The sequence below is a fragment of the Zootermopsis nevadensis genome, unplaced genomic scaffold, assembly GCF_977971745.1.
Source record: "Zootermopsis nevadensis isolate Lab colony 2312 unplaced genomic scaffold, Znev_1.0 Znev_ptg000046l, whole genome shotgun sequence".
In the NCBI taxonomy this organism is placed as follows: Eukaryota; Metazoa; Arthropoda; class Insecta; order Blattodea; family Termopsidae; genus Zootermopsis; species Zootermopsis nevadensis.
In genome coordinates, this window is record NW_028259178.1 from 275,259 (window position 1) to 298,062 (window position 22,804).

The 22,804-nt window shown below is 41.3% G+C and overlaps 1 protein-coding gene across 2 annotated transcripts in view; it reads left to right on the forward strand.

The window, feature by feature from the left end:
• The window catches only part of LOC110837714 (proton channel OtopLc), a 125,188-nt gene that overhangs the window by 35,762 nt on the left and 66,622 nt on the right, over window positions 1-22,804 (forward strand). The window contains exon 1 of one of the 2 annotated variants that reach the window (XM_087360785.1): window positions 14,944-17,247. The exons of the other annotated variant lie outside the window; for it this stretch is intronic. Coding sequence (XP_087216911.1) covers window positions 16,647-17,247 — 601 coding nt within the window. The 5' untranslated portion in view covers window positions 14,944-16,646. Of the gene's footprint in view, window positions 1-14,943; window positions 17,248-22,804 lie in introns of those variants that run through there. 2 annotated transcript variants of the gene reach the window in all.

A 22,804-nucleotide genomic window follows, 5' to 3' on the forward strand; every position in this document is an offset into this window, starting at 1 on the left:
GAAGTAATTGAACTCACGGTCATTGCCCGGACTCGATCGGCCATCAGACTGAAATCATGTGGCTATTAATTTCAAGAGCTCTCGAAAATAATTGCGACTGACTAAAACACTTTTCTGGTCTCAGATGTAAGTGAACGGTTTCTAATAACTTCGCCTGACACTAGACTGTAAAGGTAATTTTATTAGTCAGTAATGTGGTCCATTTGTATCCAAATGAAAAAGTCATATATAATTACATTTTAAAGTACAAAACAAATACAAATGGGCTCTGAAAATGAAAATCATTATGATTAAAAAATAACGCTGACATAGAAAAGAGATTTATGTTTATTTTAGACACATTTAAAATGCAGTTCTTTATTTCTTTGAGCACAGACTGAATCTTTACATATTTCTCAAAATTCGTATTGCTCACAAATGTGTTTAACCACAATTAATAGGCTTGTACCTTGTAATGTTTCAAGGCACTTCCTCGTGACACACGTCTGAAACTTCAAACAAGAGACACTCATGTTTTGTCACTAAATATTACTAAATTTTGACTAAACCTGTCAGATGTTAGCAACACGGAGCATGATAGCCACGCACCTAAATTCGGTAGCTTTCAACATTATTTGTCTTTAATTAGGGGTTTGCTTGTCTAAAATACCAGTATCAAAACATATCATATGACAGACATACATTTTTAAATGCCCGGTACAGCTTCTGGGTGTGTATGTAAATGCTTTATACAAATTTATTATAATTTCCCAGCGTCAGCCGATGATTAATTTAAAATACAGTGTACAGCATTCCAATCGATGTTCAGATCAGACAGGTTTCAGATTTACGACGTAAAAACACGATGTTCACCTCCCAACGTTTTACTGTTTTCAGCGAACGCCAAATTAAACTCGTCACAAATCTTCGAACCTCCACAGTCAAGACGCTGACTATAAAATCATTTGCTAATAACAATAAATCCACAACAATTCCAGTGACTGGGATAAGGTTTGTTGGCCCCAGCAAAACTTCCTTAAAGCGTTACGTCACGTGAGCAAAGTGGCTAGTGAATTACATTAGTTCTTAGCCGATTAATGTTCTTAACACGGGAACTGCCTGGCATTGATATCACAAGACGAACAACACGGCAATACATCGGACCGTCTTGAGCGCGTGTTCCATCAGCAAATATGGCGGCCGATTGACAGTCAGTTGTTTGTCTCTGTCAACAGCGCCACGAAGCTAGCAGTGGCCATTTTGAACACCACACTAGATTCGCTAATTCCCTAAATGCTAATGCTGACTGTTTAATAGTTTAGTTTATTACGATATTCAAATTGCATTAACTAAATGCATGTTGGGGTGAGTTTTATCGTCAGGGGCAATGCGAGGAAATAAGCAGGAGCCAAAACGTGTTTCTGGAGACTTTCGTAAAAACAGGTTTGGTGCGATTATTTCGTTAATGATTTGGAGCACGATGAAAATCGATTTTCTCTCGTCCAGATGAGACTGGAGTGTGGGGTTAATTTTCATAGGAACTCTGCATCCTCAGCTACAAGATGATGTAGAAATAAAAATAAATAATGGCACATGATCAATTGGTACACAACTCTGTCCCAGTGACAAACCAGTTGTCAAGGATTAAGTTGCTACCAACAACTTCACTCTTTGCTACTTCAAGGATTGTGGGTGTTTATCTCACATCCTAAATTTCGATAGTAGAGCAATTATAACACTTTCAGATGACTTATGTAAAGATTAAGACCCTAAGATGACAAACAGGACTGACGCTGTGGCCTTAATACCTCGCCACCAGCGATGATTCAAGGTTCTCAAGCGTAACCTACGCATTGTCACACTTCATGCGTGACAGATGAGCCACGGTAGTCCAGCGGTTAGAACGCTGGCCTTGTAATCCTGGGGTCTCGGGTTCGAATTTATAACTTGTGTTGGGCAAGGCCGTGGTCTAGGCAACACGGAGTTTTCCTCCGTGGCATCCCAACAATTACTCCATTCACACACAGAAGAAGGCAATGGCAAACCACTTCTGGATCATCTGCCAAGAACGTATATGAACAGGTCCCAGTCCGAGAAGAGAAAAGGATGGAAGGATCCTGTTCATATGGACCTGTCGTCAGACAGAACACTAAATAAATATAAAATGCGTAATGGAACACGAGGATTACTGATGTAACCTCCGCTGAAAGGATTAAGTCAACCAAATTGTTCACCAATCGAAGACAAAGGTTCAGATTTCACTCTGACGCCCCAGACAATAGCCTCAAATACATTTGCTTTAAATATTGTTAAAAACTTCTTTTGGAAATACACGAAGATAAATCCGCAACGTGTTAAAGATTTTGGGCATAATTTTGAGAAATTAGAAATTTGAGCCTATTAGTGAGTCACTTTCGTTGCTCCTACGACGTGTACCACCAACAAGACAGTAAATTTGTGCGTCAAAGGGGGAGGTCTACGACACGACATCCTAAATCATTTTTTTAAAAAGTTCACCCACATTCACTTTATCCATTTTAAAACACCTCCTCAAATCACTCACTCAGGTATGAATTTTCCGGAGTTTAAGTTTCTTTTGTGACACAATCCTCCAATTAAAAAGACGTGTTTAATCACGAAGCTGCCACCAATTTGTCGTATACACACCTCAGAGGCGGTGATATTAGAGGTGGGTGGAGACGATGGGTCACCGTATTAATTGAACTATATCTGTAATAATATGAACGAGTAATCTACAATAAATATTTAAATGAGTTTATCCAATTAGGGTTGCACAAACTAACAATATGCCTCTGTAGTAAACAACGTATACAAGTATAAACCTTAAAACCTAAACCAATAAAACTTATAACCCATGTTCAACTAGAACCAGTGCCTAACTTCAAGCTACTTTTTCAATTATTCAGAAATATTCACTGACTTCGTATTTAGTGACAGAAACTGTGATGTACAGCTTCTTGGTTAGTGTTGGTTTCCCAGCTGCCTAATTTCTGCCTCTTTTGTGTTAATTCAAAATAGTTCAGATGTCTGGGGCGTCAGAGTGAAATCTGAACCTTTGTCTTCGATTGGTGAACAATTTGGTTGACTTAATCCTTTCAGCGGAGGTTACATCAGTAATCCTCGTGTTCCATCACGCATTTTATATTCATTTAGTGTTCTGTCTTACGACAGGTCCATATGAACAGGATCCTTCCATCCTTTTCTCTTCTCGGACTGGGACCTGTTCATATACGTTCTTGGCAGATGATCCAGAAGTGGTTTGCCATTGCCTTCTTCTGTGTGTGAATGGAGTAATTGTTGGGATGCCACGGAGGAATACTCCGTGTTGCCTAGACCACGGCCTTGCCCAACACAAGTTATAAATTCGAACCCGAGACCCCAGGATTACAAGGCCAGCGTTCTGACCGCTAGACCACCGTGGCTCATTTGTCACGCATGAAGTGTGACAATGCGTAGGTTACGCTTGAGAACCTTGAATCATCGCTGGTGGCGAGGTATTAAGGCCACAGCGTCAGTCCTGTTTATCATCTTAGGGTCTTAATCTTTACATAAGTCATCTGAAAGTGTGATAATTTCTCTACTATCGTAATTTAGGATGTAAGACACTGTAGGTTTCCAAATAAAACAGTGGGATAAGGAAATGGGACTCTGCCCCTGAAAGGTTTTCAAAATCCGAATTCAGTTTTGGAACAAGAGATCATCAGAAGTGACTGAAGAAGATTCTCAGGCGTCAGTGAATTTCAAACGCCGGTTTTTGTCGAAGTTTCTTCGCCGAGAAAACTTCTTCGCATATTGATAGAAAAATATGTGAATTACATTGCAGTTCAATTATATCAGGATAAATATTTGGATTAACGGCTTCGTAATTCATAACAGTTTCCATTACCCGCAGAAAACATGGCCGGTCGTAATGGCATAAGTTTCTTCAGAGATTCTCTGTTTTAGGTTGAGTCTACCGGACGTGTTTGAAACATTTTGCTTTCCAAGTAGCCTCTTTAAATAAGTCGTAAGCCGAAGGTGAAGGTTTACCAAGAAATATCCCCGTAGCGGGAATTTTTTCGATGTTGGGAACACTGTCCTTACTGCGTTCATCGACTGCGGGTAGAATTCGCTGTCTCTCCGTCATTTTTGGAGGCGAACAGCTACAAGGTCAGTGGCGCGAGGGCGTAGCTCTGAAAACAGGAATTCATTCCTCATTTGTACATGTCAGCACTGACAGTCTCATCCTTGAAGAGACGAGGGATACGGAACGGCCTTTTCCTCTCCCCTCGCACGGTTACTCTCTGACTGTGTGAAGCCACGTCAGATGCAGTTCGCAAGGTCCAGCCTCTCCGCACACATCAGTGTTTTGTTTATTCTTGCAACCAGACTCTTCGACTGTCATTGTCAAGCGAGGAATACATCCGGATGTTCATTTACTGGAGAAAGGAGATGCTGACTGTTCTTGAAGCGAGATCAAGGTCGTGGGAGGTGATAATTCGAGTCCCTGAAGGCGATCAACGATGTTTAGAATTTAGAATATTTCATAACGAGGAACTTTCTTGAATTCCACGAGTCACCTGGAACAGTGAAATCTGTGATGGTCTGGGTATGTAGCACGCATGGGGGGGGAGCAAGGGGTTCAGGCATGATTTTGATAGGAACGGCTTCTGGAAAACGACCACTGGGAAGACCAAGAAGTAGATGGGAGGATAATATCAAGATGGGCCTTAGGGAGGTGGGATGTAAGGATGGTAAATGGATGGCGTTGGTTCAGGATCGTGGCCGGTGTTGGACCTGCGGATTCTGCTACCAGGGAGTTAGTTGAGTGCGTCGTTTTTGTTTGGCTGCGTTTTAAATGGTACACGCTCCATATTTCTCAGAAAAGTCGCGTCATAGAAGAAGTACAAGTTTCAAAAAAAAAAAAACATTGGATAAATGACTTAATTTTCCCGTCGGGGCTTTCGTACGATGTTTCAGCTGGTGAAGATTTTTATTTGAAACAATTGAGTATTTATGACAGACTGTACAAAGACGCGTGTTTTGGATTTATAGTAGAATTTTAAGAAGCGTTGGTGTGGGGAATGAGTTAAGGGGGTTCGCGATTGGTCGCACATCTGGCACGATAGGAAAATAATTTGTTTCGTAACCCCCAAAGAAAAGGTTAAAAAAATGTAATTGAGCGCTCCTCAAGGAAGTATTGTTTGGAATTGTAAAGTTGATTAATGTGCGGTCTGCGGCGGACTGTGACAAAGATGAACCTTCTGGCTCCGCAACAAAACACGGGTGAGGTTACTGCAAACCGCAAGAGGCACACTCTGTATATCGCGGTTAGTTCCGCAATTCCCACGCGTCTCTCTTGGCGCTCGTGTTCCGTGCCACAGAAGCGACATTTCAGGGTCGAAGTTGCTCATTCATTTTACGTTGCGTACTTAATCCGTTTATGCACTGGTCACTAACATGAGATGTCCTCAGTAAAAGAAGTGATTTATTATGATTGTAAAGCGGAATTAATGTACGAAGTGTGACAGTCTTCATAAAAGTGTGGCTCATTGTTGAACACGGTGATAAATGCCACCTCCTTTTATCCTGACAGATGGCAGCTGCTGACAGAGGAATGCAGTTAATTTAAACAACAATGAAAATATTACCAAAGTGAGTAGCTTGATGTCATTGTCAGTAATTAATGAACCAGTTATTCATAGATAGACACGATTAACCCAAAATTTATTTCTTGCATATATTCCGTGCAAATACCGCATAATAATAAGTTAACAAAATATATCCCGTAAATGAATACACAAAAAATCGTCCTGTGTTCTTTACAACGTGCATTTAGAGGTATTATGGCCGCCATGTTTGATAGTTCCCACTTTGGCCACCAGATCGTACTATCTCGGTGTCCACCTCGCGACTTTTGTCATCCGCCATTTCGTCATCACCGCTCGTAGGATATTCAAAATTGCGATTGTGAGGTCCCGCTGAATGGCACGGTGTCTATACCAAATTTCATCGAAATCCATCCAGTACACAGACATAATACTTTCTCGCAATACACTTCGTGCGTGGAATGCAATAAGATAACAACAACGGAGGATAATAAGACATTTTAATTTCGTGTCGAATGGAATCCCAAGTTCAGTAAACCTTCTCAGCTTTTCTAGTTCATAATTCAGATGCAAATTTATTCAAGAAAGTTTGGCACAGTCATGATTCCATTGTTGTTTCTGCTGTGTAGTCATGCTATCAGATACGAACCGATTAAGACAGCTTGCAGCGTGTAAGTTGAAGTGATGATTCTGCATGACAGAACACAACACTTAAATTGCAGTATTTCTATAAAGCAAACATCCACGAAGCCGTGAAAACATTCCTGTACACAGTCAGAGAGCTTGCCTGTTCTTTACTTTCACTAAACTAAATTGAGGCTATCTGGTGCCAACTTCTTCGCAGTTCGTGAAATGTTAAGCGGAGTTTCAAACCAAAATCTCGTATATTTTAATGAATCAGCACAAATATTTTAATACAACATTGATCCTTGTCACGAGTTTTGCTAAACGTAATGTTGATCGTCGAGAGGTGGGTTGGCGGGGGGGGGGGAGTCCGAAGCAAAGTCAACAGACTGTCAGAAATCCTCGCGGATTCCCACGGCTGCACACGGGCAACTCACACATTTGTTAACAGCAATAATTCTTTTCTGAGTAGCGGACGAATACAGTGTCTGGGGCCAAACAGTGCGTTTCGCAACCAAACGCTTTATCGACATAAGAGTTGAGCCAAGCCAATAGTTCGATCGGTGCACCGAATGATCTGTCCCATGTCCCCAGAATGTAATATTAGTGTGCGTTATCTAATTTTGGTAATCTAAACACGCCTGTTAATAATATTCAGTCAGAGTGACTTACATTTGATGTCATTACCAGTGACTGTCGTCTCGGGTTGTTTGTAGCTGAGACTATACGTCGAATCATTTCAGATGTGTGTCTGATGATTTGATGATGACTGTGCGTTCCTTGAGATATATTATTCATGGCTGGAAATAAATTTTAAATCAGATTCGTTGTTTATTTAACGATGATTCACTGTGTCAACGAAATAAGTTGTACCTACGTGTACTTCTCTAAAACTATAAAGCAAACAAACGTTTAAATGTGTCCACTTGTCAATTTAAATCCTTATGGAAAGATAAATAATACTTTTTTTTTTACAATTTTCAATGAAAACTTCCTTCAAATGTCTCTTTAGATTTTCCGTCATCGTGGACTGGCTACTTCATAGTCTTAAATGCAGTCAGCCTCTGGTTTAAAGCTTAAAACAATGATTCATTTATATTTTTCTGCATTTTCATTTACTTCAAAAGAGTTACAGTTATTAAAATAAACTTATAGGTCTAAGAATTTGTCGAATTACACACCGAAGTGATCAGACTATGTCAGTGGTATTCAACCTTTTTTGTTCGCGTACCCCCAGATATAATCTCTCTTCAACTTTTTATCACCAAAGTTGTTGGTGTATAATTCAAGTTATACGTAATATATAATCTACATCTAAAATAAATTACATTACTGATTATTCAGTGTTTATCATAAAATAATATAATTTTTTTTAAATTTCACGTACCCCCTAAGATGTCTTCGCGTACCCCCAGATATAATTTCTCTTCAACTTTGTGCCCTCAAAGTTGTTGGTGTATAATTCAAGTTATACATAGTATATAATCTACATCTAAAATAAATTAAATAAATTATATTACTGATTATTCAGTGTTTATCATAAAATAATATATATATTTTTTTTAAATTTCACGTACCCCCTAAGATGTCTTCGCATACCCCCAGATATAATTTCTCTTCAACTTTGTACCCCCAAAGTTGTTGGTGTATAATTCAAGTTATACATAGTATATAATCTACATCTAAAATAAATTAAATAAATTATATTACTGATTATTCAGTGTTTATCATAAAATAATATATATATTTTTTTTAAATTTCACGTACCCCCTAAGATGTCTTCGCATACCCCCAGATATAATTTCTCTTCAACTTTGTACCCCCAAAGTTGTTGGTGTATAATTAAAGTTATACGTAGTATATAATCTACGTCTAAAATAAATTAAATAAATTACATTACTGATTATTCAGTGTTTATCATAAAATAATATATATTTTTTTTAAATTTCACGTACCCCCTAAGATGTCTTCGCGTACCCTCGGGGGTACGCGTACCCCAGGTTGAAAACCACTGGACTAGGTTATTTATCAATGCGCTTTCGACAGTATAGTGTAGGTTTACACGATCTGAAATTATGAGTATAGATGAATTTTCAAAGCAAGCTGTCGTGGCCCATTTAACCATCTCATCACACAACGTCTGGGTAAACAGACTGTGGAAAATATAAACTTCCTTTCTAGAAGCTGTTTTTCAACTGAGATATGAACCCTGAACCTTCTCGGTCGAGGTCATTGGTTAAAGAAGAGACACGTGACTTCAATTGGCATCACCGATTGTGCGAGTGTCGTCTGTCTTCCGACTTGTACGTCGCCTGGGCTCAGCGGGTGTGGATGCCAGTCACAATTACGTACGCGTAGCAAGTGTCTTGACCTCGACTGCGCATGAGCGAGCCGTTTCAACGGGATTCCTTTCGTAGTGTTGCGGGTAAGGGCGAAGGAGGGGAAACTGACTTTCGTAAATAAGACAAGATCGGATTCATAACGAAACAGGCCCTAACAATTGTTACCGATTACGTTCCGACTTTAATTATGGCTCACGCTTGATTCCGATACGCGTACAAAATTACAAGTTGTATTAATGTCATTCGCGGGGGATCCCCAGAATGTTAGAACAGCAAATATTCTGATTTTATTTTTAAATTTCGAAATAGGTCGTAACTCTTTCAAGCATCGTCTGGGGAACCAACTATTCATATTACTGATTTGTATCGTCATATCCAGAGATATAATTATGGTAGGCCACGACCACTTTGCAAATAATTGTGTACTCACGATTCAAATTTTCTTGTCACTCAACACTTTACACAGCGTCTGGAGTTGAAACAGTGTCGTTAAATCACCGAGAACTGTGGAAGTAACACTTATTCTGAGCTCTGTTTACAGTAGGTTATTTGAGTGAGACTGACTTACAAGTGGCTAGTTGAGAAATGGATTTTTTCTAGGAACGTATTGGACTGCGCTGTTTTCCTCGTGGGTTAGGCCTGCGGCGATGAGACAGAGTTCAAGTCCGTAGATGCGATATGAGTAACTTAAGGTAAGGAACGCGTAACTGAAGACTTCCCCGCTGCTGATTGGTTGCCGTGTGCATTCAAATGTTTTACGTGTGAGCAAATCCGAATTCAAAGTGGGAACCGCGGAAGGCATGTCATCACGCGCCTCCGATGTGTTGGCGGTCAGTTAGCTGTTATCGATGTCCTTTCTGAAGCTGTTACATAAATCCGATCACGAACCATAGGTCACAAAACGCATGTGGCTACTGCGTGCAGGAAGGACACAGGACGTCTCGTCGTGCCCCGTGTTCAAAAACCTAACCTAAACATTAATCCACTTCAGCTGATTTCATCATTAGACTGATAGAATACAGTTAATATAAATAGAGTAAAACTGTGTTCTGAAGTTGGTAACATGTGCCTGCCTGCGCCTCTGTCCAAAATAAGCTAGAAACGTTTCCAAATGTGCGAGCCTGAATCTTACAACAGTTACAATTAACTTCCTGGATTCCTGGAGGAAATTTAAGGGGCCCATGGGCGCAAGGGGGCGGGGACTGATGGTCAGGTGACCGACCGAGGTTGTCCCTGAAAATACTGCGAATCAACCAAAAGACCAGTATCTGACTATACTTCTTAATCTGTACCGTCAATAATAACACAAAGCCGTTCTGTCAGTACACAAAACATGAGTGGAAAATACATTCCTTTCCCCGACGCATATCACATCCTCATGCGTTCTTCCCAGCGTACAAACTTTTTAAAAATTTTAAAATGTTCAAAAATTGTAAACACGTAATATTTTAATTTTTTTTCGAAATTTTTAGAATCCAGATTTAAAAATGTCATTATTCCCACATTCGAAATTCCAGCATTTAAAATTAATAAACATAACCTAACCACAACTCTGTTGATCAAAACTAAACAAACCTAACCTAACCTCACCTAACTAAACCTAACGTAACCTAACCTAATCTAACCTAAACTAACCTAACCTAACCTAAACTAACCTAACTAAACCTAACCTAACCTAATCTAACCTAACCTAACCTAACTAAACCTAACCTAATCTAATCTAACCTAAACTGACCTAACTAAACCTAACCTAACCTAAACTAACCTAACTAAACCTAACCTAACCTAATCTAACCTAACCTAACCTAACTAAACCTAACCTAATCTAATCTAACCTAAACTGACCTAATTAAACCTAACCTAACCTAACCTAAACTAACCTAACTAAACCTAACCTAATCTAACCTAATCTAATCTAACCTAACCTAACCTAAACTAACCTAACTAAACCTAACCTAATCTAATCTAACCTAACCTAACCTAACTTAACCTAACCTAACCTAACTTAACCTAATCTAATCTAACCTAACCTAACCTAATCTAACCTGACCACGATCTCTTCCGTTCACATTTTAGGACTAAAATACAAGCATTTGGCATCGCCTGACGCATGTAAACCTTAAATTTAGTGAGCCATGTCTGTCTGTCTGTCCGTCCGTACAAAACAACTAGACCAATCACCCCTATTTCTTAAGTCGTACTGATACTGATGTATCGTTTATCACTTGCATGCATTTGGACCGATGTAAATATACCAGGACAGGCGTACCAGAAGTATGTGTTGAGGACTTGTTCCTCGGTTGTCCAGTCTCACGCAGGTTTATAACGTGGTTAAATAGAACAATAGCAACATGTATTGTTCGTACCGGACTACACACATAAGTTCCTCGAAATTTTTGAATTGTTAATAAAATATTACAGATTTAATTTGCTACTACAAAAATCACGTGGTCTTAATGTCTTCTGTGGGTAATGCCAATCAGTATCGATACTTCACAAGGCGCGTCAGCTGTGGTGGTACGTGTGGGGCCATAAGATTGAATTCTGGTATAATTTCTCCTTCTTGGAGCCCCCGTCTCATTATTTTACACGATACAACTGATCACTGTTGCCAAAAATTTTCTATTTACCGAAAATCTTGCACTTTACATTATACGCCACTGTTGCAAGTGGCGCTAGTGTCGATCCCACCTCAGGAGTTTGTTCTTCCGCCACGTTGGTAGTACCGATTTAAGTAAATTGAAGAGTACGGTCTTAGGATATTCACCAATGGCATAACGTCTATACGAAATTTCATCCAAATCCGTCCATCGGTTCTCGATTTGTATCGTGCGGAGAGACAGACATTACACGACATTTTTACACATCTTGCAAAGAATGCATAAGAAAGAGTTCAAAAACAAATGACAGTGAAGAAAGGAATAATTAAATACGTGGATAGCAGAATCTAGGTCTGCTGAAGTCCTATGTTCAGTGGAACACGTTAAGTTCTGTCGCACTCTACAGTATGGACTGAATTTGTAGTGCTTTATAGGTAATATTAACACGTTTATACCTTTCAGTTAATGACCATTAGATGTTCCACGCGCTGATTAAGTACATCTCAACCAGTTTTTACTTTAGACAATTATGACTTCTGGAATTAGCTTTGCAATATTCTCCTGTACACACATTTTGTGTTCGCTCCCAAGAGTAAGTAATCCTTGTTACTGACTGATCCTAAAGCCGTACTCTGATTTGACAGGGAAAAGGTTTGATATCAAAAGCCAGTTTCTGATTGGCCGAATGCTTTAAATTTAAGTAAAGTAATAATAAGATGGTAAAGTTGCGTCATATTGTGATATAATAAGTATATATTAAATCTTGTCCGTCTAATCACAAAAAATTCTTATTAAATATTAAAATATTACAATAATTAACATTTAAAATATTTAAAATATATCAAATGATGTTCTTTATCGAAATATTCGATTTACATTATAGTCTAATGTAAATCGAATATTTCGATAAAGAACATCATTTTATATATTTTAAATATTTTAAATGTTAATTATTGTAATATTTTAATATTTAATAAGAATTTTTTGTGATTAGACGGACAAGATTTAATATATAAAGTAATAATTGAAAGTTAGTTTGAAATGGATGCGACTTAGTTCCACTTATGCACTAACTGGACTCACACGATGACGCCAGCCTCGAAGGCGCTCCCATGCATTTTGTGTCCGTTACTTTAAACTCGATGGGAAAACAAGACAATGAATGCAATTCATTTGAACACGTCCGCTGGTAACTTAACCTTGCCCGGGCATCGAAGGAAAATCTACGCTTTGTCAGCTGCGAGGAGATTCGTCATATTATATTGTATAGTTTCTGTTAAAATGTATTCATATATTTTGATTTTGGTTAAAATCGGACTGTAATAACGGATATATTACATGAGAACTTGCTCGCCTCTCGAAAACAACTCGCACTTTATTTATAGGAGCGAAAAGGTTTTTAAAGAAGATCGTATAAAAATTAAACACGTATTTTGTTCCCACTAAGTCTTACGGCTTTGGAGATGTGGTTACTTCTCTACGTTGAAGGATTTGTTTAGACAAGGTTACAAGGTTAGTCCGAATAAATAACGTGTTATTGGTGAGTTACTAGCGTAAAGAGCTCGAGGTGTCGTGTTTTTGTCTCTTACAAAGGACATCTGTTCTGATGTGTGTCCAGATACACGTTTCTTTATACACGGTTCAAACACATTTCCTAAATCGCGTTTTTATTGGTAGTAGGTGTGAACGTTTTACCGTCTACGATTGCATCGAATTTTCTCATAAGCTTCGAGTTACCTTACTTTACGATGACAAATATCTTCCATTAAGGTAGTCTTACAAGTGATTCCTCGCAGCTGCAAGCAAGTACGTTATCGAACCGCATTTCGCAGGTGTCCCATACACACATTCAGTGTATGAAATAAGGTCATTGTAATACACGAAACCATTCAATACATGATCATTAGCACTTAGTTAATTAGCGATTCTAGTATACGTGTTCAAAATAGTCACCGTTAGTGTAGCCCGGAAGTATGATCGTGTTACTTGCCAGAGGGAAACATTTTAACTGACGTGACCCTGTAGGGTGTGAGGCTCTGGAAGTACTTAATATTGTTCGTGGAGGAACCTGTGAGACCTTGGGAGGGGGGGGGGGTTACTTATGTATAACTGCTCTAATCAACTCCCGAAGCAAGGACCAAGGCGCAGAGGCTTTCAGCCGAAGGGATCCCGCCTTCTCTGGGTTCAAATCCCAGAGATTCATCCAACGCCAAAAAGGACGTATTGCCTGACGGGATAACCTCTCATCAGCATCCAACAGACCCTAGTTTGAACAGTCGAGGCTACCGCCATGACTAAACCCCCGTTAACGTAAACAAATTCCTGTTTTAGTTATAAGGCTCTGTTTAACATTTCCAGCAATGCGTTTCGTACGCAGGAATGGTGTTAAACCTAGCGAGGGACGGCGTCTTACGCCTGCGCAGGACTCCGCCCTTAGTTAGCTTTTTGGTTGGTCGAAGCAAGGAAGTGTTTGTTGAGGGACGCGGCTGGACTTTGCTCTCAACGAGCACCGAAGCCAAGAACGTCCCATGGGATTAATCGCTGATTGTCCGGCAGACCTCGTGTTATCCACCGTCTGTCATCGTAGTCCAACCCGCATTACAGAACTCTGGAGAGATGAAGGGGGTACGTGGACGGTTATAATTTGTTAGTGGCGCAGTTGACAGCGGCGAGCAACTGATTCACACGGTTAATGTTCTATATTATAAGTACACATCATTTTTGAACACCCTGTATAGCAAGAAGTAGAACTGTCGCGAAACTGGTAGTCGCCTGTAAGTGACTTGCGCATTGACTTGTGACGACAAACAACCATCACAGCCGTCGACCAGTTTTGATTGAGGACTGTCACTCATAAATTTGAACGCAACTGTCACATCCCGTCTCCCTGTTGGTACTGCATGACTCACGGCCAATAGCTACACGTTTCTGCTGATAAGAATCAAGTATCGTTATTTATTTATTTATTTAGTGTTCTGCCTGACGACAGGTCCATATGAACAGGATCCTTCCATCCTTTTCTCGGACTGGGACCTGTTCATATACGTTCTTGGCGGATGATCCAGAAGTGGTTTGCCATTGCCTTCTTCTGTGTGTGAATGGGATGCCACGGAGGAAAACTCCGTGTTGCCTAGAGCACGGCCTTGCCCAACACAAGTTATAAATTCGGGCACCGCCGGGAATCGAACCCGAGACCCCAGGATTACAAGGCCAGCGTTCTAACCGCTAGACCACCTCATCTTATTATTATTTAGTGTTCTGTCTGACGACAGGTCCATATGAACAGGATCCTTCCATCCTTTTCTCTTCTCGGACTGGGACCTGTTCATATACGTTCTTGGCAGATGATCCAGAAGTGGTTTGCCATTGCCTTCTTCTGTGTGTGAATGGAGTAATTGTTGGGATGCCACGGAGGAAAACTCCGTGTTGCCTAGACCACGGCCTTGCCCAACACAAGTTATAAATTCGGGCACCGCCGGGAATCGAATATATAAAACAATAAAATAAAAAGATGGATGTCTTCTGGGCTGTTGCGCCTGGTATCCTTGGAGAAATTTATCGACGTTTCAGAGGTCCTTGCTACCTCCATCATCAGGGCCATGACAGGAGTACAGTCAACTTCACAAACGTAAGTATTTAAAACATAGGGGTGCACAAACGACATTTCTCATCCTTATATTGGCAGGTTGCGATTCTTAAAAAGTTTGGTACAATCCGACGATAGAGTACAGTACGAGAGGAAGACGTTTTTCATGTTCCTGGATTTCAGACAGAACTTGGAGTCGTTACTGACGACGACCCAAGAACGCGTATTTACGTCCTTGTAGCACTGAAGTGTGTAACAGTTTAGTTCGGGCAAAGGCAGGCATTTGTCTCCCGCTTCCTAGCGACGGTGCCAGAGAAGTCGCTTTTAATATTCGGATCAGATCTGCGGCAAACTCCGCCCCACGGAGCTGACTGCTGGCTTCGGCGTTATACGAGGGCCAGTTGCATGTTCAAATTTGGTGAGGACGGATGCACTTACCCGGCATCGAACTACTGGCGAGCTCTGTTGTGTGTTCGTGCTACCTCGAGGACGTGGTACGTGGGCTGGTTTCGAACACGATGCGTCTATTTTCATTTTAAACTTTGTGTAGGGAAATTGTTGTGTTCGTAAGGTTCGTTTGTCTGCGTTGTGTACGTCTGTGTGCTGTTTGCGCAGAAGAAATAGCGTTCTTAGTCAGATACATTACCAGTTTTAACATTGTCTCATTGGGCATACTCTGAATTGATTATTTTGTCGCGAGAATTGGCAGTTCATATAACAAATTTTCTTTACAGTTTTCATCATTGTTGGCAGTCCACTTTGCAGACTCTCAACAATGCATGTTACGGATTTTCCCATTATTGAGTTTTAATACGTGAAATCAAAAACTTGTGTTGATCTGAAATGTATCGTTAACACAGGCCTGCACATATACACAAACAGATATGCATGCATTCATCACACATGCGAGACTTTGTATTGGGGTCATGTCAGTATACTTATTGACTGTACGGACGTGGTTCGATTCCCGGAAGGGCCACAAGTTCTGCCCGGCCGAAGATCGTCTGAATATTATTTATGAATTCAGTCCGTACCGCGAAGAAAACACTACACCTCACCATTACGAAAATCAGCTGGTTAACCCTTTGAAGCCGAAGCTCGTCTTCATAATATTTTACGAATCCAGACCGTACCGCGAAGAAAACACTTCACTTAACCATTAGAAGTCTAATCAGGCGGTACCACATAAGATTTAACATCCCGGTCAAAGCCTTAACGATAAAACACAAACACCAGTAGGTTTCAACAATTTCTGACAGCTGAACATCGGTCTGCGACTCACGTTTTAAATCCGACCAATCATATTACACAATCGCACTGCGTCGCCGCGAACTGGCCGTCTGTCCACTCTGAATGCGCAGTGCAAACAAAATACCCTAGCGTACGACAGATGTTGTTTATGCGGAGCCGATGAGGTGCTTAATGGAAAATCAAACAGTGGCTTCCGTTTCGGTTTAACGTCACGCGTACTTCAGATCGCTTCACGTAACGAAGCAACAGTTAATGTAACGTGTTAGGTATGTAGGATCGAATGTGTATTCGGTATGACACTTAGGTGTTTTCATATAGGGTATTGGCTGTTGTGACGATTTATAATTGAACTCCATTCTTCAGGACAGCTATTGTTGTAGATGGCGCACAACATTTAGTCACGGAAGTGTTTTATAAGATGCTGAAAGCAGTAAAGTGGTAGCATGCAGTTATATACTTCCTGTGAAGAACCGAGATACTTCAAGTGTGGCTCCTTATGAAAACTACGAAGTGAGTAGGAGGTGGGGAAGACAGGTTAATTTCTCATACTTAATGTCTTGTCTGCCCCTCCCTCGCTCCCTCCCTCGCCGTTGATAGCGTGGTAACCCACGAACCCCCTTTTTGAGACATAGAAAAGTGTAGGCTAACTGTCGTCATGGTAGCGGAACTCACAAGCATTGCCTCTGCTGTTGCTAACAACAACAGCCACAAACAAGTGACGCACGCGCCTCGCTGGATACAGGCGGCGACGAAACCCAGCGTTCACAGGTACCAGTGCTCGTCGGACCAGCCCATGTACACGACGGTCTCGAAACCAAAAGACGCCAGCGAATCGACAGGCCGAGGGAACGGGGGGGATGTAGCGGGGACCACGGCAACGGACCCCGTGGGACTCCTGTCCAGACGAGGGATTGTGGGGCTCGTGGGGCCGTACCGCGCTAGCAGTGACGGGTTGGACGCGATGGGGACCCGCGATCAGAGGGCGAGCACGAGAGGAAGTGAAGGGAGGATTTTCGTGCTACGAGACGAAGAGCTAGTGGAAGAGGGCGACTACAACGAGCCTTCGCGAGTGTGTCTAGCAGAAAATTCGAGGAAACGGCTTCCTGAAGATGGCAGTGTTTCGGATGCAAGTCCGACTCCGGGAAGGGAGAACTGGAAGCTCCGAGAGGGAAAGAACTTGACGGGAGACGCAAGGGGTGAAGCGGGGGAGAGGGGAGGAGTGTCCCTGACGGACGTGTGGCACAAGGACTGGGACGGTAAGTCTTTTGTTTGTTTGTTTGTTTAATTTTTGAATGTCTCATCTGTGCTGAAATGTAAATTACGTCAGGCACGATTCTCGCTGTTTTACGTGTTTCTACGTGTTGTGTGTGTTCTGTGAGCGATCTCTCGCTACGCCATGTCAAGTCATCTCGATACTAATCGATTTACCACTCGCTGTCAAAATGTAGAAGTGTTGTTTACGTTTAATTCCAAGATCGGAAATTAAGCAGAGTTTTTGTCGTATCACGACGGTGCATTAAGTAAATTAATGAGTTTTCACAGTCGTTTGGGCCCAAAACAATAGGAATTTTGTTCACCCACCACAAATATGAAGAAGGAAATAAAACCAGTTGCCGAAACTGCTTGATCTCAATTAACAGAACGGACTCAGAAAAGTAGTGAATTCCAGAGAATAAAATGATTTGTAGGAATTTAGGTTTTCATGTTGGCAGGTCTGAAGATGGCTGTCTTCTGGGTTGTAGCTCCGTGTAGTCTGGTAGAAGTTTACCGGCATTTCGGAGGTCTCTGTTGCTTCCATCATCAGGGCGATGACCTTGGTAAACTTCTACCGGACTACTCCGCGCTACAACCAAGAAGACGGCCATATTTATACACGAGTTTTTCCTCCTGACATCTCTCTGATTCAGAATCAACTTCTAAAGCAATCAATAAGTGGGATTCATTGAGTCTGAAATCGGTTATACGTCCTCTGGCGAAATTCGTGGTCCAGTGGTCGTATTCTGAAGACCTGATGTTCAAAACTCGGTCCTGAAATTGGCTGTTTTGGCGAAGAGGCTTTGTGAAATTATTGAGTAGGCAGATTCCGCCAAAAACATTTCAAATTAGGACACAACCGCTTCGTTCCACATCCATTTCTGTTAATTAATCACTAATCATTTCATGATTTGATGTTTTATAATCTGAGATTTTGGGATCGTCGGAAAGTATAATGAAGCAACGTTCTCGGCCGTCATGTAGGGGACTGGATTCGAACCCATAATCTGTGTTTTCATTAGGCTCAAGGCTGGCGCGGGAAATTTGATCTAAATTCATTTGTTCACGAACTACAGGAGCGTCACGTGACCCCATTGAAGTTAATCGCGTCGTATTAAGGTACATTTTTCTGAAGGGGTACAAAACCCTTTAAGGTCGTGAAATCTGACGTATTTTTTTTTCATAGCTACTTATATGTAAACAGTTTTTTTTCGAAGGAGACTGATTTTTTACGTAAATACGTCTATATTTTAGGGTCAGTGTCATTTTGCGAAAAAGGGAAACGAAAAAGTTTAACTTCATTGTTATGTTACCTGGGAAACAAGCAAAGTCTTAATCAAACTTTACTCAATTGTAAAGCATGTATAAAGGAAATATTTAGAATAAAGCCAATATATAAACTTCCTTTCCGTATAGACGTATTTACGTCAAATTCTCCGGAACCGTGGTTCCACTGACAACTTTTTAAACGACAGTTCTTCCTTGTGACGTCAGTCTGCCACCGAGACATGCGTTCATCAAACAACAGAAGACTTGGGCCGTCTTAAGTATTTCTTAAGTAAAACACGTAGGTATCTCTACGTGCAAATCCACACGTGTCACACCCTATGAGACCAAGATGGACGTCTTCAGAACGTCAAGCGCTTATTCGCTCGAACATAATTCGCATTTCTGCCACATCGGCGCTGTTAAATGTCGTGTGGATCATGGCCCCCAGTGTTTTGCCAATCACACCGACTTTCGTAGGAAATGGCCTGTTTATTAAACGTTTTAGAAGTAAAAATCAGCCACGGTAACGCCATTAAGAATAGGAAGGCTTAGAATTTGTTACGCGAAATGACGTCGGGCGTTGGATTCTCGGGACATTTTGAGTGCTTTGTAAAGAAATGGAAATCCAGGAGAACAGCCGAGCATCGTGAGTGCAACACACGGTAATGGCCGGAGGATTGGCAGTGAAGCTCGCTGGGTCTGCAACGCATGTAATGAGCAGTGGTTACCGATATTCTGACACGGACGGCTGTTTCCAGAAACAGACCGGAGCAAGACATTCACCAGCTGAGGAAGGAGGGGACACTTCTGTTTATTTTTTAAGGAAATTGGGTTTAATCCTTAATGATGTGCGCTGTAGCTGTCATTAGATGGCCATTAAATGTTTACCCGCGTAATCGTTTTTAATAGTGTATGTTCAACTTAGGAGAGAAAAATACCAAAAGAAGCACCTAGAATATATATTTAAGAATGTTAACTTATGAAATACATCGGATGATGTTTAATTTTCGCTCTAAACGAAAAAGAGACGCTGCTAGACCACGGAATAAATGGAAGGATCAACTCGAATAATGTTTAGATCCAAAGGCGTGTAACACGTAATTGGATTAATATAGATACGCTGGTGTTACGTTCTGTCACGTAAATTAAGGAGTATTGAAGAACGGAGTGTGTTATTAAAACGGATAATTTTTGTAGGCTAAAGGTATTGCCACGGTGGTCTAGCGGTTAGAACGCTGGCCTTGTAATCCTGGGGTCTCGGGTTCGAATTTATAACTTGTGTTGGGCAAGGCCGTGGTCTAGGCAACACGGAGTTTTCCTCCGTGGCATCCCAACAATTACTCCATTCACACACCGAAGAAGGCAATGGCAAACCACTTCTGGATCATCTGCCAAGAACGTATATGAACAGGTCCCAGTCCGAGAAAAGGATGGAAGGATCCTGTTCATATGGACCTGTCGTCAGACAGAACACTAAATAATAATAAGATGAGGTGGTCCAGCGGTTAGAACGCTGGTTTTGTAATCCTTGGGTCTCGGGTTCGAATTTATAACTTGTGTTGGGCAAGGCCGTGGTCTAGGCAACACGGAGTTTTCCTCCGTGGCATCCCAACAATTACTCCATTCACACACAGAAGAAGGCAATGGCAAACCACTTCTGGATCATCTGCCAAGAACGTATATGAACAGGTCCCAGTCCGAGAAAAGGATGGAAGGATCCTGTTCATATGGACCTGTCGTCAGACAGAACACTAAATAATAATAAGATGAGGTGGTCTAGCGGTCAGAACGCTGGCCTTGTAATCCTTGGGTCTCGGGTTCGAATTTATAACTTGTGTTGGGCAAGGCCGTGGTCTAGGCAACACGGAGTTTTCCTCCGTGGCATCCCAACAATTACTCCATTCACACACCGAAGAAGGCAATGGCAAACCACTTCTGGATCATCTGCCAAGAACGTATATGAACAGGTCCCAGTCCGAGAAAAGGATGGAAGGATCCTGTTCATATGGACCTGTCGTCAGACAGAACACTAAATAATAATAAGATGAGGTGGTCCAGCGGTTAGAACGCTGGTTTTGTAATCCTTGGGTCTCGGGTTCGAATTTATAACTTGTGTTGGGCAAGGCCGTGGTCTAGGCAACACGGAGTTTTCCTCCGTGGCATCCCAACAATTACTCCATTCACACACAGAAGAAGGCAATGGCAAACCACTTCTGGATCATCTGCCAAGAACGTATATGAACAGGTCCCAGTCCGAGAAAAGGATGGAAGGATCCTGTTCATATGGACCTGTCGTCAGACAGAACACTAAATAATAATAAGATGAGGTGGTCCAGCGGTTAGAACGCTGGTTTTGTAATCCTTGGGTCTCGGGTTCGAATTTATAACTTGTGTTGGGCAAGGCCGTGGTCTAGGCAACACGGAGTTTTCCTCCGTGGCATCCCAACAATTACTCCATTCACACACAGAAGAAGGCAATGGCAAACCACTTCTGGATCATCTGCCAAGAACGTATATGAACAGGTCCCAGTCCGAGAAAAGGATGGAAGGATCCTGTTCATATGGACCTGTCGTCAGACAGAACACTAAATAATAATAAGATGAGGTGGTCTAGCGGTCAGAACGCTGGCCTTGTAATCCTTGGGTCTCGGGTTCGAATTTATAACTTGTGTTGGGCAAGGCCGTGGTCTAGGCAACACGGAGTTTTCCTCCGTGGCATCCCAACAATTACTCCATTCACACACCGAAGAAGGCAATGGCAAACCACTTCTGGATCATCTGCCAAGAACGTATATGAACAGGTCCCAGTCCGAGAAAAGGATGGAAGGATCCTGTTCATATGGACCTGTCGTCAGACAGAACACTAAATAATAATAAGATGAGGTGGTCCAGCGGTTAGAACGCTGGTTTTGTAATCCTTGGGTCTCGGGTTCGAATTTATAACTTGTGTTGGGCAAGGCCGTGGTCTAGGCAACACGGAGTTTTCCTCCGTGGCATCCCAACAATTACTCCATTCACACACAGAAGAAGGCAATGGCAAACCACTTCTGGATCATCTGCCAAGAACGTATATGAACAGGTCCCAGTCCGAGAAAAGGATGGAAGGATCCTGTTCATATGGACCTGTCGTCACACAGAACACTAAATAAATAATATATTGTATAAAAATAAGTATCATTTATGTAAAGTCACGCGGTTAGCCTGTCGTAAAATAAGGAAGTGACGTTTTAGACGTCGTAGAAAAAAAATCCCTGGCACCCAGAATGTCCGTCCTCACGTAACGTCGACTACATCGAAGAATTTCGATGACGCCGTCATAATAAGAAGTGGAAGGACGGCTTCGGTGTTAGTCGGATCAGTCGGTCGCTTTAGTTGGGGACTGATTCCGAGCCGACGTCTTGGCTGGTTCACTCAGATGCTGGTTAATAAATGAAAATTGTTTTTGTTAAAGATGAAATATCTACAAACAACATTCTTATTTTCTCAAACAAAGTTGACATGTTAAATTTATTTGCGCTCTGTGCCGCAGAAATGTCTGTGGAGGGGTGCGGGGCTCCTCCGTAAGATTTGTAGGTACATAAGAAATATATATATATATATATATATACATACAGTGTGCCCAAAAATATGTATACACATTTTCAGTGAATGAAATAAAGACATTTTAATAAACTAAAATATTACGTACGTCGGAATTGGCACTTGGTGAATTTGCGAGTCTATTGTGGTGTTTAAAATGACCACCTTTGGCTTCGTAGCGCTGTTGACAGCGGTGAATAACCGACTGGCAAGCGGTCGCCAGAGTTGCTGTTGTGTGCACGTCTTTTTTGGGACACACTGTACAAAGAAAGACGAAAGCTGGTAACCCGTGAGTTTGCTGGGGCCATGTTATGAAATGTGAGTGGGCTAAGATAAATTATAGTTCGCCGTGATAAGTGAGTTACTACCATTGAAGACTGGTATTTGTAAACTGGTTATGAAAGAAAGGGTCCATTTACTATTAAGATGTTTGGAAACGTTAAACTGCGTGAATAAGTATGCAGTATAAAAAGTTTTTTTTTATATCAATGAAGACGTAGCTTAGAAGGAAGGAATAAATTTTACTATTGCTGTAGAATTCAAAAACAAAATCAAATATAAATGGGAGAATATAATTGGTTATATATAATTAAACATTGGGCAATGGGGCATAATTACAGTTATAATAATCAATATTTTATAATTAGCGAACAGCAGCGCTCCACAGTTGTGGACGACAAAAACCAATATCAGGTTTATAATGTACAGAGC